This window comes from Dromiciops gliroides, chromosome 5 (genome assembly GCF_019393635.1).
Source record: "Dromiciops gliroides isolate mDroGli1 chromosome 5, mDroGli1.pri, whole genome shotgun sequence".
Classification (NCBI taxonomy): Eukaryota; Metazoa; Chordata; class Mammalia; order Microbiotheria; family Microbiotheriidae; genus Dromiciops; species Dromiciops gliroides.
Window position 1 is genome coordinate 52,406,551 of NC_057865.1, and position 16,788 is coordinate 52,423,338.

Consider the following 16,788-nt stretch of genomic DNA (forward strand, 5'->3'; position numbering starts at 1 on the left):
TATTATTCTAGCTCCACTCTGTCCCATCCAGGGAACTTATTATGTGTAAATGAGCAATTAAATGTATAATGTATTGAATTGTTTTGATGTTAGGTGTCTGTAGCTCTGTTCACTAATTCATCGAAGGACTACTTCAGCATGGAAAGAGCACAGGACATAGAATCTGGGGCTAATCTCTGATCTACTCCTTATTGGCAGCGTGAACTTTGGCCTTTCTGGGACTCATTTTCCTCATTTATAAAATGAAGAGATTGGATTGGTTGATCTATAAGTTCTCCAGAATGCTGAGCCTGTAGTCAGGAATCCCTGAGTTCAAATCTAGCCTCAGACACTTACTAGCTGTGTGACCTTGGGCAAATCATTGCCTCAGTTTTTTCATCTGGAGAATGATCTGGAGAAAGAAATAGCAAACCACTTTAGTATCTCTTCCACGAAAACCCCAAATGGGGTCACAGTCAGACACGAGTGAAACAAACAGACAATAAAAAGTTCCCTTCCAGCTCTAAATTTACAAGCGATAAAAAATAGCTAACTCAGGCATAAATTCTAGTCACTTCTAGAAGGTTGTTTTTAGTTCAAATGTACTTCTAGCTATCATACTGCCATTATTCATCTGTCTAACTGCCTTTCATGTCTAATTGATAGTTTGTCAGTGTCACTTGGTGTTCTATGTACAAGAACTTAATTGTGTTCAAGGTTGTTTATCAGATAAAACAGACCAGTTTCAAGGCTGATGCATCAGATCATCACCTAATGTTACATATGATGAAATGTTTAGCCTTTTGAAGATATTCCTACTTTGGGAAATATGATGTAACTACCTGCAGTTGGGTAATTATATCTCCTCACATTCTCTAAAGTGCCTAGCCTTGAACTTTTTCAGCATCATGCTTTCACTGAGACAAAGTGTTAAGCATACAATAAGTACATCAATGAATCTATGATCTCATCAATATGGTTAATACTTCTGACAGAGATCAGCACCTGTCTATGCCTTCTCATCCCTGTGTGATTCTTGTCCAGGTTCTCCCATAAATCCTCCATAGAAGGTCTGCCCAGAATGCTAGAGACCTCCTTTCAGGACTCTTTACATTCTGTGGCTCCGTACACTTAGGCCATCCATATCAACTTCCTTTACTGCAACCCTAGACTCTGTCCCTGGGTCTCCTAACTCTTGTAAATGATCTTTTGTCTTGTCTTACCTAGAATCAGGCTGCATTTGTTTACTTAACCAATTCCCCAGGACCCCCCCCCCCCACCACAGGTAGCTCCCTTCCCCTTCTATGTCTGCCTTGTGTGTTGTCTTCTCTTGTTAGCGTATAAGCTTCTTGAGGGCAGGTACTGTCTTATTTCCTTGAATTTGCATTCCCAATACTTAGCACAGTACCTGGCATAGAGTAAGTACTTTATACATGTTTTTCCATTCATCCATCTGTTTTTCTATCCATCCATCTATCCATAACTTATCATCTGTTAATCTATCTACTTATTTCTATATGTCAATACATCACTTATCATCAATCTGTCATCTAGCAATCCATCATCCATCATTTATCTACCTATCATTAAACTATCATCTATTGATTTAATTCTTTCTATCTATCCTTAATCTGTCATCAGTCTATTATCTATATATTTCTAAATATCATTGATCTATCATCTATTGAGCTCTTATTTTTCATTTATGTATCAACCTTATTATCTATCTACTTATCATTTATCAATCTATCATATATTGATCTAGAATTAATTTATATCTATATATCCACTGATCTATCATCCATCTATTTTTCTACTATTGATACACTCAAGTGGTCTGTCTTTTATCCCTCACTCTTTTTTTTTTTGGCAGGGCAATGAGGGTTAAGTGACTTGCCCAGGGTCACAAAGCTAGTAGGTGTCAAGTGTCTGAGGCTGGGTTTGAACTCAGGTCCTCCTGAATCCAGGGCCGGTGCTTTATCCACTGCACCATCTAGTTGCCCCCTTATCCCTCACTCTTGATGCAGAACTGGTCCATTTCCTTTTCTGATCATATCCTTCCTGCACAATAGCCATCATGCTACTTCTTGCTTGCAATTTAACCATGGAAACATGCTGTAGTCTGCTTATACACATCCCATTACCCTTTGCATCACCTTCCAGATGTCCAGTGAAAGAGAGATTCCCTGTAATGGGAAGGTCCTTTTTAGTAATGGCATTGTGGGGATCTCCTCAATGAAGCCCACCAACAATTAGCTTAACAAGAAAAGAGGAAAGGGCAAATGCATGAGAATGCCTGTTTTCTGGACAAAACATGAATTAACAATCCATCTTTCTTGGATATCTGAGTATCTGTCTTGGATAATCTTTGAAAAGAATCATCTGTGAGAAACTAGGATAAAAGTGGTTATCTGAGTGTGGGGTCTTTCAATCAATTCACTTTTCTCAGTAGACATTTATTGACTATGTACTTTGTGTTAGGAATGGTGCTCAAGAGATACAAAGGCAAGTAAGAAAATGACCTTAAAATCGAATCGGGGAAAACCACAGATACAAGTAAATATAATCCATAACAGATATGGGTGATATAAGGAACAGCAGAAAGAAAGAAGTCTAGTTAACCCAGAAAAAGGGGCATATGGATGTGATAGCTGTGTCCAAGTATTTGAAGAGCTTTTATGTAAAAGAAGGATTAAATTTGTTCTGTTTGACCCCAGAGGACAGAACCAGAGGCAATGGAGAAGTTGTAATGGAGCTAAGTTGGGCTTGATGTCAAGAAAAAGATCCTAACAATTAGAACTATACAAAAGTAGAATGGGCTACCTCAAGAAGGGATGGGTTTATTCTCCTTGGAGGTCTTCGAGCGGAGGTCCAATGACTACCTGTTAGTTAAGTATGTTACACTGGGGATTCCATATGGGTATAGGTTGGACAAAGTGACCACTTGATCCAAAATCTAAGAGGGAAACACTATAGTTTACTGATCAGGAGAATGATATGATCAGACTTATGCTTTAGGAATATCATTAACAGACCCATTGAGAATAGTTATTAATGGAGAGAAACTTGAGGCAGGGAGACCTGTCAGCTTACAAGGCATTTGCCACTAGGATGTTGATCTTACGAATGGAGAGAAGGGGATGGGCTAGAAAGATAATAAAGATAGAATCAGCAAAAATTGGCAATGCATTAGATATGCTGAATGATGAGTAGAAGATAACTCTGAGGTTATAAAAGATGGTGGTGTCCTTGAGAAAAAGAGAGAAGTTCAGGGGATGGGTTATTATGATCAAATGAGACAATGCCATAAAAAATTACGTAAACTTTATATGGCTAACGTCAGTGACTTTTAATATTTACACTCTTTCATCACATGACATTGTAGTGAGAAAAGTGCTCTGTAAATACTAAAGAGCCTTATGAAAGTCAGCTATCATTAATATAATAAAGTGCCTATAATTTAGAGAGTCCAGAGTTCAGTCATCCAAAGAAGGGAAAGACCAACATTTATTTGGAGTACTCGAGGGAGGAGATAGAATTTGGACTTAGTCCTTGAGAAGTGGGTAGGAGTTGGGTAGGCAGAAGGGGAATGAACATGTAAGGGAGGGGTACAGGATGAGCAATGGGTTGGAGGCTTGACAATGGGCATGAAGGTGTGTGTCCTTATTGACAAGTAATTCATATAGTTGGAATAATTCATAGTTGGAGATTTATGAAGTTATGAAATGATGAATCAGAATTTTGTACAGAAATCAAGAAGGGCAATTAGGGGAGCATCTGGCCTCAGACACCTACCAGCTGTGTGACCCTGGGCAAGCCACTTAACCCTGTTGGCTTCAGTAAACTCATTTGTAAAATGAGCTGGAGAAGGACATGGCAAACCACTCCAGTAGTTTTGCCTAGAAAACTCCAAATGGGGTCACAAAGTGTTGGGCATGACTGAAAAAAAATGACCAAACAAATGAAAGTTGGAGATCTCTGGTAAGGAGGTAGAAACAATAGCCAGAAGATACAATGAAAAGTTACTGTTCATTCACTTAGGGTCATATACTTAAATCTCTTGGTGAAATTTAAGCAGAAGAGGGGGCAGCTAGGTGGGACAGTGGATAAAGCACTGGCCCTGGATTCAGGAGAACCTGAGTTCAAATCTGGCCTCAGACACTTGACACTTACTAGCTGTGTGACCCTGGGCAAGTCATTTAGCCCTCATTGCCCTGCCCCCCCCCCCAAAATTAAGCAGAAGAAAGGAGATAATGAGACAAAACTTAAATGTGTTATGCCCACTCCTATTGTGCTGATAATATATATATACATTTTTTTTTTAGTGAGGCAACTGGGGTTAAGTGACTTGCCCAGGGTCACACAGCTAGTAAGTGTTAAGTGTCTGAGGCCGGATTTGAAGTCAGGTATTCCCCTGCCATGCTGATATAATATTAGTAAGCAGATTTTAATCTGAAGAGGCTCTCTAGAGGTAGCAGTATATAATTCTGAGGAAAACAAGGATATTTGCAAAGTTTTAATTTTTTAAATTACCAATGAAAGTTTTTTTTAAAGTGCTACTAGCCTAAATGGGTGAAAAATAATTAAATAAAGGCAGGGGAAACCAACCATAAAAAAGTCAATGGAGATTTTTTGGAAAGGGGAGAGTTATAGGAAATTAACAGATGTCCCACCACACCATAAGACAGACTTAGAGTTGGGAGGGACCTTAGAACTCAACTACTCCAATCTCCCTACTATACAGGAGCCTGGAGGTATTAAGTAACTTTTCCAAGGTCACACAGGTAATATGTAGCAGAGCTAGGGAGATTTGAATCATTGTCCAATACACTCCCCTCCCCTCCCCCATGACATCTGAAAAGATATAATTCAGTATTTTTTTCCTGTAAACTCTGACAGAAAAGTGAAATAAACTAACTTTCTTTCTAGGTTATTGTTTCAAGGATTTTAGTATCCCAGTGATTGCACTACTAAAAAGATATAGCAGCACCAATATTCATCCATCATACATAGTTGTTCAGTCATGTCTGATTCTTTATGACCCCATTTGGGGTTTTCTTGGCAGAGATACTGGAGTGGTTTGCCATTTCCTTCTCCAGCTCATTCTCCAGTTGAGGAAACTGAGGCAAACAGGGTTAAGTGACTTGCCCAGGATCACATAGCTAATGTCTGAGGCCAGATTTGAACGCCAGGGCCAGCATTCTAACTTGTGTGACCCCCTAGTGCCCACTGTACAGAGTGCTTAACATTCAATGGGGAGTTGCTATTTCTTAAAGAAGTTTACTGCAGTTGCATTTAGTTCTGTTCTGCTCCCTTAGAGTACAGTCAGATAATTTGCAAAATTCCCCTTTTTGGTATATTATCACCAAGGCAGAAAATCTTTTTTAAAAAACTGACATCATACATTTATGTAGATTAGGACAGCTAGGCAATCAGTTAATGGCCCCTACCAGTGCTTAGAGTGTGCAGAGTTCTTCAGAGATTCTTGTAAACCATCCAACAATATGAGGTAGGTGCTGGGGGAAGGCAGTTATGCCCACTTTACAGATGAAGAAGCTGAGTCCCCAAAAGCTTAAGTGGCATTCTCATGGCCAGACAGCTGTTAAATATCCAAGGATGGATTTGAACCAAGGAGTTCCATATTTTCCATTCTTGCATTTTAGCCACATCTCCCTTATCATAATCCTGGGAAAACTTCTAGAGGGAAAATTATTAACCTGGGGTTTCATGAACTTGGGTATAATTTTTAAAATGTTCTCACAATGGTATTTCCAAAAAAGTGGTTTCCTTTATAATCCTATATATTTTATTTTAAATCTTTTTTTTTTTTTAATATCAATCCTTAATAAACTGGAGTCTTCAAACCAAAGTGCTGAGCTCTGGGGCTGATTGGCTGGGCTTAAGAGGGTGTGGACAGCTTGCTACAGGTTCAAGAGTTTCTCCACCAGCAGTCCGGGCTCATTTGTCCTGGCTCTAAAAGACGCGCCTGCTAGACTATAGCCATAAATCTCCAGTGCATGCTTTTGCTCTCTTTCCTCTTCCAACATCGAACCTCCACTGTGTACTGGAGAGAGCAGACGCCAGGTCAGTGCATGGCCCAGGGATGGGCAATGGGAGAGCCTGGGAGCTCATAGACAGAAGGGAAAGAGCTCAAGGGCACAGCGGCCAGCAAAGGGATGGGCCGCCCAGCGAGAGGGTGGGCAGTCCCTCCAGTCTTTGGCTTTTAAAGGGGTAGGGAGAGAGGACGGCTGCCACGGCAGAGATGTGCTTGCAGAGGTCTGCTTCTGGAGTCACCGTGCTCACAACGTCTGCCGCGGGCCCTGCCTGGGCAGAACCAACCATGTGGGGAGGAGCCCCATGCCCATGCCCATGCCCCAGAGCGGGGATTCTGCACCCACTGGGTGCTGTTGTCCTGGGGACAGAGTACACCCAAATCCCCTGGGAAAATCGGACTGAAGGGGAGGAGGAAGAAGAGGAAAAAGAGCAGCCTTCAGCAGCGTCTTGACTAACAACAGAGGGTAGCGTGGGTGGGCCTCGGGGAAGGGGTAGGTGAAGCGGTCGCGAGCAAAGTCCAGTCCCCGTTCCGCTACGACAGCTGAGGTTCAGAGGTTCAGAGGTGAAGTTGGGACATACTAGGCTCCTAGTGTTTACAACGGTAGAGCTTACTTCACAGGTGAGCAAACTGAGGCCCAGGGAGACCCCTAAGTTGAGCCCTGCCCCCGTCCAGCCCCTCATTGGACTCCCCCTCCCCCAGGACACTGTAAATGAAAGGCTGCGCTGTCCTGGGTCGGGTTGGGGGTGGGGCAGCCCGGGGTTCTAGTCACAGCCATGCTCCTGGGGAGTTTTGTGAAATTGACCGTCCTCAGCGGTGCCACTGTGGAGCTGGACTTTTCTCTCTCCAGCCCCTTCTTGCGCGGACAGCGTGACTCATTGAGTAGAAGCGCAGGGAGAAGGCTGGAGCCTGGGCGGGTGCCCGACGGGGCGCGCTGCACCTTCCATCATACTCGCTCTTGGGGCGGAGGCGTCTTTTTGGGTCCTTATCCGGGCTTTCCCCATCAGTCTGGCCTTCCTCTGTCGCGAAAATGGAATTGGAGTTCATCTTTTTTCTCGCTGTTTTCTTTTAGGTTGAGATGAGTTGGGAAGGCGGTAGCAATGGCTCGGCGAGAAGCCCCACGGAAGAGAGCGCAGACTCGAAATCGGAGAGCAAAAGGTGGTTTTTTCATTTTTATGATAAACTTGTCTTTAAAAAAAAGTAATTGAGGTCTACTTCCTAGTTTGCTTTAAAAAAAAAATCCACAGTCAACATCCTTTGTAAATAGTTTCCTGTGGTTAGAAAGAAGTTCATGTAAGATGCATGTGATTCTGGGAACAAGCACGCACATCTTAGAATATCTGTTAGCATACTTAACTTTCTCACCATGCATTTAGAAGTTAACTTGTTGTTTCCTGTTTGATCAGGAGCAAAACAGCCCCGTGCCTCAAAAATGCAGAGTCACGGGCTCCCCGAAATGAGAATCAATGAAGGAGATAATATAATTAAGGAACACTCCAGGACGCTATTTTTAACTGGTGACTAATATACTTGACTTCTAGGGAAGAAATCCTTAAAGGGGAAGGGAGAAAAAGCACAGATTTTGTTTTTAAGTGTATTTGTGCTTTTTAAGGTCAAACAGTGGTGAGATGAAGGATGAGAAATGAGGACGGACTGGGGAGGATGTTTTGAGGTAATTCTGAACGTATGCTATTAGTGTACAAGAAAAAAAAAGAGTAAGGAAATACTGTAAAGGTAAAAACAAAACTAGTCCAGAAATTAACTTTATTGCATCGCCTCCCCCCAGTCTATGAGGAAATTGAATTATGGTCAAAAGAGTCAGCCTTTTGAAATGTTACAGCTGTGTTCTCAATTAGTATGGTTTGACCAAATATTTATTTCTATCTATCTCTATCATCTCTATCTCCATCTCCATCTCCCTCTACTTATCTCTATCATCTCTCTATCTCTCTCTCTATCTCTCTATCTATCTGTCTGTGTCTGTCTATCTATCATCATCATCATCTATCATCTATCTGTCTATCTATCATCTATCTATCTGCTGAAAAAATTGTCTACTAGTAAGGCATGGGATATGACATTAGGATAACCTAAAGTGAAGAAAAGTTGTAAACAAGCTCCTGGTTCCAGTTTGGAACTTCCATGGATAGGCTAAAAATAAGCCACACTTGGCAAGTTAGTAATTCCAGTCTCATTGAGAACTGGAAATGTGGGCACCACAAGGCCTGTGAAAGGGAATGTTTCTGTCTACATAGCCACCTAAAGCTTCTTCTGGTACACCTGTACCTGACCATAGGGAAATCCAATATTCAGGGCAAAAATCCATGTATAAAGTGGTAGGTTAGAGATGATTTATTCACCTTTTAGAAAGAGGCTACACTTTGTAAAAGGATTCAGCATTCCAGGCTTACTTTGAAAAGTGCTTTCTTCTAGTGGTTTTCAAGTGATTTTAGACAGCAAAACTATACTAGTGGGGGATCTGAATCTTCCCCTCTCAGATTTAGATAAATCTAGCCACAAAATAAATAAAGTGATTAAATTTAAAAGAATTTTATTATATTTTCAGAAAAATCTGATGTAAATAAGTTAACAAACATTTTATTAAGTGTATGATATATGCCAGGAATTGTATTAATAAGTGTTGGGGATACAAAGAAAGGCCCTCAAGGGGTTTATAAGCTAATAATCATGATGGGAAGTGCTTAATTTTAAAAAGCCTTCATAAACATGCTAAAAACATATATTTATAGAGAGCTAGTTGTGTCCAGATTTAATACAATTCAACCTAGGAAATTTTAAGGGAGAATGTTGTTGGACCCCCAGAACTAAAATAATCTACAAACCAAAATCTTAATTTTCTATCAGCCCTTTCATAGTCTTTATCCTTTCTTTTTAAAGCTATAATCTGTTGCTTTGAATTAAATAACACTGACTTGGAACAAAAATAAGTAACTAAAATTCTTTTTATCTTTTGGTAATGTCACCTATCTCTTTATTTACAAAACTTAAAAAGATAGTTTTATAAAGAATTTCTGGGTGCTTTCAGTACGATTGAATATTCATTTATCTAGCATTTTTATAGTGGTCTCTCCCTGTACCCCACTCCCACATACAAAGTGATGTTCTGGGAAAGGAGGCAGATTTTGGAGTGAGCAATGATGTAACAGACTCTTAGACTCTTTGAGGCTTTAAAGTAAAAAAAGAGATAAATACATATATATATATATAATGCTAAATGCCCCAACTGTGGCACACCCAATGTGCTAAGACATTTTAAAGGAGAGGGAAGATCACTTTAGCTAAGCTGATTAGGGTTGGCTTCCCGGAGGTGCATCTGAGCTAGGGCATTGAGGGTGTTTAGCCAAGTATGTCTGTTGCTATTACCAGGCTCCCTCCCTATACAGGTCTTCCCACTGAGTCATATAGTCATTTGTCAGAAATGTTATATACACCTTTAATTCTATTTTTAAAACACTAACACCTTTTACAATAATTAATGATGCAAGTTAATCTTTTCTGAAGATTATTTCCTAGTCAGGGAAATAAAGAAGCAGCAGCTTTTTTAATATTGTCTTTTTCCTCTTAATGCTTTCTTATTTGCTTTTGGAAAAAAGAGCTTTTAACTGTTTACAGACCTGTCTTTTTAAAATAATAACTTCTATTGGTATAGTGGTACTTTTGGTTTCATGAGTAATTCAATTAAGTAATCATCAATTAATTAATTATTATTATATTAAATAACGACAACATACATATTGTACATTAAAGTTTGCAAAGCACTTCACATATAAATGATCTCATTTGAGCCTCATTATAACCCTGTGAGGTCGGCACTTGATTATTCCCATTTTACAGATGAAGAACCTGAGACTATGAGAGTGTATGACTTGCCCCTTGTTGAGTAGCTAGTTTGTATCAGCTCTCTTCATATAGAGCAAGTTAATTTGTTTTTATTCTTGGGATAAATAGATTTATGTGACATGTCTTATCTCATATCTATGAGTACCCTATTAGTCAAAGGAAAAGTATATTTGATGTAAATATTCAGAAAACATAAGCTAGAGAGAAATCATTTTAGGCCTAAATTATTTAAGTGGTTTGTTCTTTTCCTAGCTTTTCTCTCCCATTTAAGTTTTAGACATTAGTATAATATGATTCCCCTTGGGACATTAGCAAGGCATTCAATAATCAGAGTAGAGTGAAAATAGGATGTTTGACTCTTCCCCCTTTTAGCTCTCCTATTATCTCTCCAATTACACTATTTTGAGGTTGTTGGGGTTTTTGAGGTGGGGGTGAGGGAGGGTAGTCCATTAGTTACTTTTTTTTTTTTAGTGAGGCAATTGGGGTTAAGTGACTTGCCCAGGGTCACACAGCTAGTAAATGTTAAGTGTCTGAGGCCGGATTTGAACCCAGGTACTCCTGACTCCAGGGCCAGTGTTCTATCCACTGCGCCACCTAGCTGCCCCCATTAGTTACTTTTAATGAGAAGCAGTCTAATGTAATTGTAGGGCTGTTTCAAATGCTTGCTGACACAATGGACAAATCACTTTGCTGTTCAAAGCCTCATTTTCCATAACAAGGAAGTAACAATACCTATATAATCTACTCACTGAATTGTGAGGAAAGTACTTTGTTAACCTTGAAGTGCTAAATAAATGTGAAGTTAAGGTTTTTGCCATTATTATTTAGTGATCTTTGTTTCCCGGTTTTACAAAATTACATCTTTATGGTATTATACTTTTGTTTCCTGTGTGCATGATTTACTAGCTAATTGTCTTTTTAATTGATTTTTATTAAATTAAAAGAAACTTCCAGTGTATTTTAAACATATCTGTATAGTGTTCAACTGTATTTCTTGAAGCTCCACCCATTTGGACATGGTGATAGGACATAGAATGCTAGCTTCCAAGTAGGATATGTGGGAAATCTGTTGTGGGAAGTATATGACAAATATACTGGGAATACTGGAGGTTTGTTTTCAAATAAGCAAACTAGAAACAACTATTCTCACATCAACTGCTGGTAAAAGAAATGAGTGGTTTTAAATTTAATTAAACCACAAATTTAATTTCATGGGCAGGCTACTTAGGTTGAAATAAAACCAGGAACTGTATATTCCTTCTTCCATGAGCATAAAATGATCGATGCTTTTTCTGGTCCTGTTTTCCTGTTTTTTTTTTTCTAGCAAAAAAGGCAAGAAAAAAGAAATACAGCCAACTGTCAGTACATTCGCAATGGTGAGTTATTGGTCTCTTTGTGATTCCAAATAGAAAAGATTTCCTTCTTTGCATGCTTATATTTATCATGTTTATGCTAGCATTTAGATATGGGTAGTATTGTATTAGGAAAGAGTTTATAAGAACCGGAGTGGAAGGGAACATAAGCTGTTAGAGGTCAGAGACTCTCTTACTATTTTTGTATTCGTAGTAGCTAGCACTATGTGTCCCACACATATAGTAAGTATGTAATAAATGCTTGTTGAATTGTATTGACTTTATTTAACCTCTGGTAAGATGTATGAAAATGACAGAATATAGAGTAGTGTGACCAACATCATAATCATAGCTAAGAGTTATGGAGCACATTATTTCATTTGGGCAAGTTATATCAACAAGTGTTTATTAAGTACCTACTTTGTGTTAGATGTCTGCTATTCTGGGGACACGAAGAAAAGCAAAAACAGTCTCTACCTTCAAGGAGCTCACAGTCACAGGGACAGATCACATGCAAACAACTGTGTAGAAACAGAATAAACAACATAATCTCAGGGGGAAGCACTAGAATTAAGGGGATTTGGGATAGATTCTTTGCAGAAGGTAGGATTTTAGTTGAGATTTCTAGAAAACCAGGATGCAGAAATGAGGAGGGAAGGAATTCCAGGCACAGGAGAAATTGCAGGGGGTTGGGATATGAAGTATCTTGTATAAGAAACAACAAGGAAGCCACTGTCACTAGATTATGGAGTGTGGAGATCAGAGTAAGGTACAAGACTGGAAAGGTAAGAAAGTGTCAGGTTATGAAGAAGCTTAAGAGCCAAACAGAGGACTGAATATTTGATCCTGGAAGTAATAGGGAGCCAAAGGAAATCATTGAGCAAGGAGGAGATACAGCCTTCACAAACTTATTGGCTGTTGTGCTTGTTAGCACCGCAAAGGTGTTATTATTATCTCTAAGTCCATCAGTGTAACTATTACTGTACCTACTGATTACTTGTGATTCAGCTAGCTCTGCCTTCATTTGTAATTCTGTGCATCCTAACTCTGCTACTTACTGCCTGTGTGATCCTTTATCTCTCTGGCTCTCATTTCCTCATTGGGAAGATGAGGAGGTGAGACTAGGTGGTCTCCATTGTTTCTTTGGATTCTAGGTCTATGATCTTTAGCTGGATCAATCCAAGCAAGGGGCTAGGGAAGAAAGGAAGAAAGAGAGAGAGAGAGAGAGAGAGAGAGAGAGAGAGAGAGAGAGAGAGAGAGAGGAGTTTTGTGAACAATGAGTGATGGTGGGATTACCTTTTTATGCAACAACTTTGACAGTTTGCTAGACTGGAAACAAATCCTTGTTACTCACATTTATGAGAATAATCAATAATGGATCCCTGTTTGGACCTTATTGTTGCTTCTCTCCATTAACAGTTATATGCTGAACAGCCAAGAATATCTGGGATTTACAAAGGCCTTGTAACTTCTTTATCCCAATTGCTACAGGAAGCTTTTAGGGTTTATAACGAATAATTATTGATCTTTTCTTAGAGGCAACATGGTGTAGTACAAAGAGTGATGAACTTGCAATTTACAGGATCAAAGTTCAAATCCTGACTGCCATTAATTGGGTTCCCTTGGGAAAATCATTTAACCTCTCCTGGTCTGTTTCCTCATCTATAAAAGGAGGAGGTTGGACTATATGAAGTAAGAGCCTTTCCATTTTTAAATCTATGACCCTATGATCTCAAGATGAGATAAGGAATTTCATTTTTACCAAATACTGAATTCTTATCCCCAAATCTTAAGTTTTTACACTTGTCAAATATAAGGTTATTATATTTATTTGCTGCTGTAGATTGAATGTTTACTCTATTCCACTGATCTACCTAGTTCTTAGCCAGTACTAGATAGTTTTGATAATTACTGCCTTATAATAATGGTTTAAGATCTGGTACTGCCAAATCTCCTTCCTTTACTTTTTTATTTTCCCTTTGATATTCTTTTTGGGTATTTTCCAAATGAATTTTTAAATTATTTTTTCTAATTCAGTAAAAATAAATTTTGGTAATTTAATTGAGGTAGCCTTGAATATGTAGATTAGTTTGGGTAAAATTGTCATTTTTATTATATTGTTCCTTCCCGCACATGAACAGTTAATATTTTGCCAATTATTTAAATCTGATTTTATTTGTATCAAAAGATTTTTTTCAAAATAATTTTGTTTATGTAGTTCCTGGGTTTGTTTTAGCAGGCATACTCCCAGGTGTTTTATTTTTTTACAATTATTTTAAGTGGGATATCTCTTTAGCAGAGTTTTGTTTGTGACATATAGGAGTGCTGATAATAAATGTTGGATTTACTTTATATCTGGCTACTATGCTAAAATTATTAATTATTTCAACTAACTTTTCAGTTGAGGCTTTGGGATTTTCTGAATATATCAACATATCATCTGCAAAAAAGAGATAGTTTGTTACCTTATTGCGAATTCTGATTCCTTCTATTTCTTTTTCTTCTCTTATTGATATTGCTAAGTTTTCCAATAAAATATTGAATAATATTGGTGACAGTGGGCATCCTTGTTTCACACAAATTGACAGGAATTTTATGAGTGTTGCTGGCATGCTCCCTACTCTTCTTCTTCTCCTTCTCCTTCTTCTGACTTCTCTAACTTCCCCAGAGTCACACAGCTAGTAAGTATCAGGTGTCTGAGGCTGGATTTGAACTCAGGTCCCCCTGAATCCAGGGCTGGTGCTTTATCCACTGCGCCACGTAGCTGCCCCCCCTTGCTTCTTGCTAGATTTACGCTATTGGAGGCCAAGATAAAATATGGGAATATAACTAAGAACCTAATCAGCCACACAGGGAAGACTTCTCATGGCAGCATCATCACTCACAACTTTAATGAAAAACTGAGAAACAATATAGGCTCTTTGTTAAGGATAGCTTACTTAATGTGTGCACAAGCAGTTGTGGGTTAGAAGATAATAACCAAATTAATTGCAGTTTGGAAGTTAGTACTTTTCCCTATTAATATCTCCACTATCCTTTGATAGACATGTTGATGCTTTAGTATCTGCTTTGTATTTCTGTTTGTGGGGAGATGATGGGATAAAATCACTTGTCTGCTTCACTCTGGGAAATTTCTAAGTGATATTTCCTTCTTTATACAATAAGCTTTTTTGATGTATTGGTCTATTAAAAGGTCTTAATTTCTAATCCAGAGGCTGACTTTTCTTCTTTTATAGTAAACAGCACAAAATAGGGAAAACTCAGGGGTTTTATGAGCTTTATAATACATACCTGTTATTTGTGTGATAAATGGTAATAATTTACCTATAAATTTATGTATATATGTTTATGCATAAATGTATATTTATATCAGAATTCATAAACTGTGCCCGTTCTTCCCCAATTGAACAACAACAGCAAAAAAACTCACCCCAAAATAAAATTCTCATGATAAACGTGCATAGTTTGGCAAAACAAATACCCATGTAGGCAATTCTACAAAATATCTCTGTGTCTCTGAAATTTAACTTCATCACATCTCTGGCACAGGGTGAATAGCATGTTTATTTTGAATCTTCTGGACTTGTGGTTTATCGTTGGACTGATTAGCTTTCTAAAGTCTTTCAAATAATGGTATTACCATCGTATAAATTATTCTCTTAGTTCTACTCATTCCACTTTGCATAAGTTCATAAAAGGTCTTCCTAGTTTCCTCAGAGACTGTCCATTTTTATCATTTTGGCCACAATAATGTTACATTCATATACCCTAATATGTTTAGCCATTCACCAAGAGGGGCACATCCTTGGTTTTTAGTTTGGAGGTACTGTGAAAAGGGCTGCTAAAATATTTTGAACATAGATAACCTTTTAGATTTAGGAAACTTTCTTTTGGATATAGGTCTAGCAGTGATATAGCTGAGTCAAAGGTTATGTACAGTTTACTAACTTTTGGGGCATAGTTCCAAATTGCTTTCCAGGATGGCTGGACCAATTTACTAGGTTGCCTACTTTCTCACAACCCTTCAAGCAACAATCATTTCCTCTTTTATAATTTTTGCCAGTCTGAAGGATTTGAAGTTGTTTTAACTTACACATCTCTAATTATTAGTGATTTATAGAATTTTTTCACATCGTTATTGATAACTAGCATTTCTTCCTAGAAAACTACCTGTTCGTATCCTTTGACCAATAAATGGTAGCAATAGACAGGCAAAACTCACATAAATTTGAAAAGGATCAACGAGCAAAGTTCACAAAGGATTGGAATGACACAGGTCATTTGAGGCAACCAACTGGAATAGTCCTGGGGTCATTGCTTTCATTTGTGTCTTTATAGGAATAATTCATGAATAACTTTGTAAAAACCTGTACACAAAACATAGAGCTTATTAACAAAAGTTGTTGGGTGGGAGGCTGTTTGCCAATGCTATTGGTCTTTATTGTCTTCATGAAAAGACAAAATAACTTTACTTTTGTTAACTAAGTCTCAACAAGGTTGTTGGATTTTTTTTTTCTACCTGGAAAATGCTGGTGGTGAGTTAATAATGGAGAAAATTGATTTCCCCCCTAGCATTTAAACGTAATAGGGAAAATTTAAATTTTCCCTTCAGAAAGACAATTATGAAATTAAAAAAGACACAATGTAAAAGGTGTATTGTAGGTAGACAGTTTGCTAGTCTTGCAGTGTCAGATGTCCTTAACAGTTAAGGAATAATAATAATGATGATGGTGATGATAATAATAATAATAGCTAGCATTTATGTGGTGCTTTAAGGTTTATGAATTGCTTTACAAATATTTCATTTCATTTTCACAACAACCCCAGGAGGTAGTTACTATAGTGCTTATCTTACAGATAAGGAAACCAGGACAGACAGTATTTATTTATTTCCCCATTTAAAAAAAAATTATATTTATTTATATTGGTGAGGCATTTGGGGTTAAGTGACTTGCCGAGGGTCACACAGCTAGTAAGTGTCAAGGGTCTGAGGCTGGATTTGAACTCAGGTCCTCCTGAATCCAGGGCTGGTGCTCTATCCACTGAGCCACCTAGTTGCCCTGATTATAATTTTAACTGAAATAGAATAATAGTAGCATTTATGTAGTGCTTTACAGATACTATTTCATCTTTTCCTTATAACAACTTTGGGATGTAGGTGCAATTATTATAACAATTTTATGGATAAGAAAACTGATAATTGTTACATAAGATAAGGTTATATAACTTTGTAAGGGTTGCTATCTGTATGGGGCTAAAATTCTAGCTAGACTATCTAAAAGTCTAATGAGTGGTCACCATAAATTATAAGCTTTAGCAGGAGTTTAGACTTTTAAGTATTTATTAAGAAGCATAAGAATTTGGTGAGGAGAGAGAAAGAGCCCAAGATTCCTTCATCTATCTATCTCAGGGAGCCAGCATCTCAGCTCCACTCAGAATGAGGTACCCGGTGAAAGAGCTCGATTGCTCCTTTGTCCTCCCAGAAAACCTCCTCCCCAACAGGAAACAGGGCCGTCCACACACACACAGCTCCAAGCTAATTGG

General features: G+C 38.3%; 1 protein-coding gene across 5 annotated transcripts in view; it reads left to right on the forward strand.

The window, feature by feature from the left end:
* ABCB1 (ATP binding cassette subfamily B member 1) overlaps positions 1 to 16,788 on the forward strand; it is a 210,255-nt gene that overhangs the window by 109,210 nt on the left and 84,257 nt on the right. For 2 of the 5 annotated variants that reach the window (XM_043965966.1, XM_043965961.1), the window contains exons 3-4: positions 7,104 to 7,189; positions 11,217 to 11,268. In XM_043965966.1, the coding sequence (XP_043821901.1) occupies positions 7,110 to 7,189; positions 11,217 to 11,268 (132 nt within the window). In that variant the 5' untranslated portion in view covers positions 7,104 to 7,109. Of the gene's footprint in view, positions 1 to 5,935; positions 6,064 to 6,411; positions 6,653 to 6,806; positions 7,013 to 7,103; positions 7,190 to 11,216; positions 11,269 to 16,788 lie in introns of those variants that run through there. The other 3 variants (XM_043965963.1, XM_043965962.1, XM_043965964.1) reach the window with 3 other exon arrangements.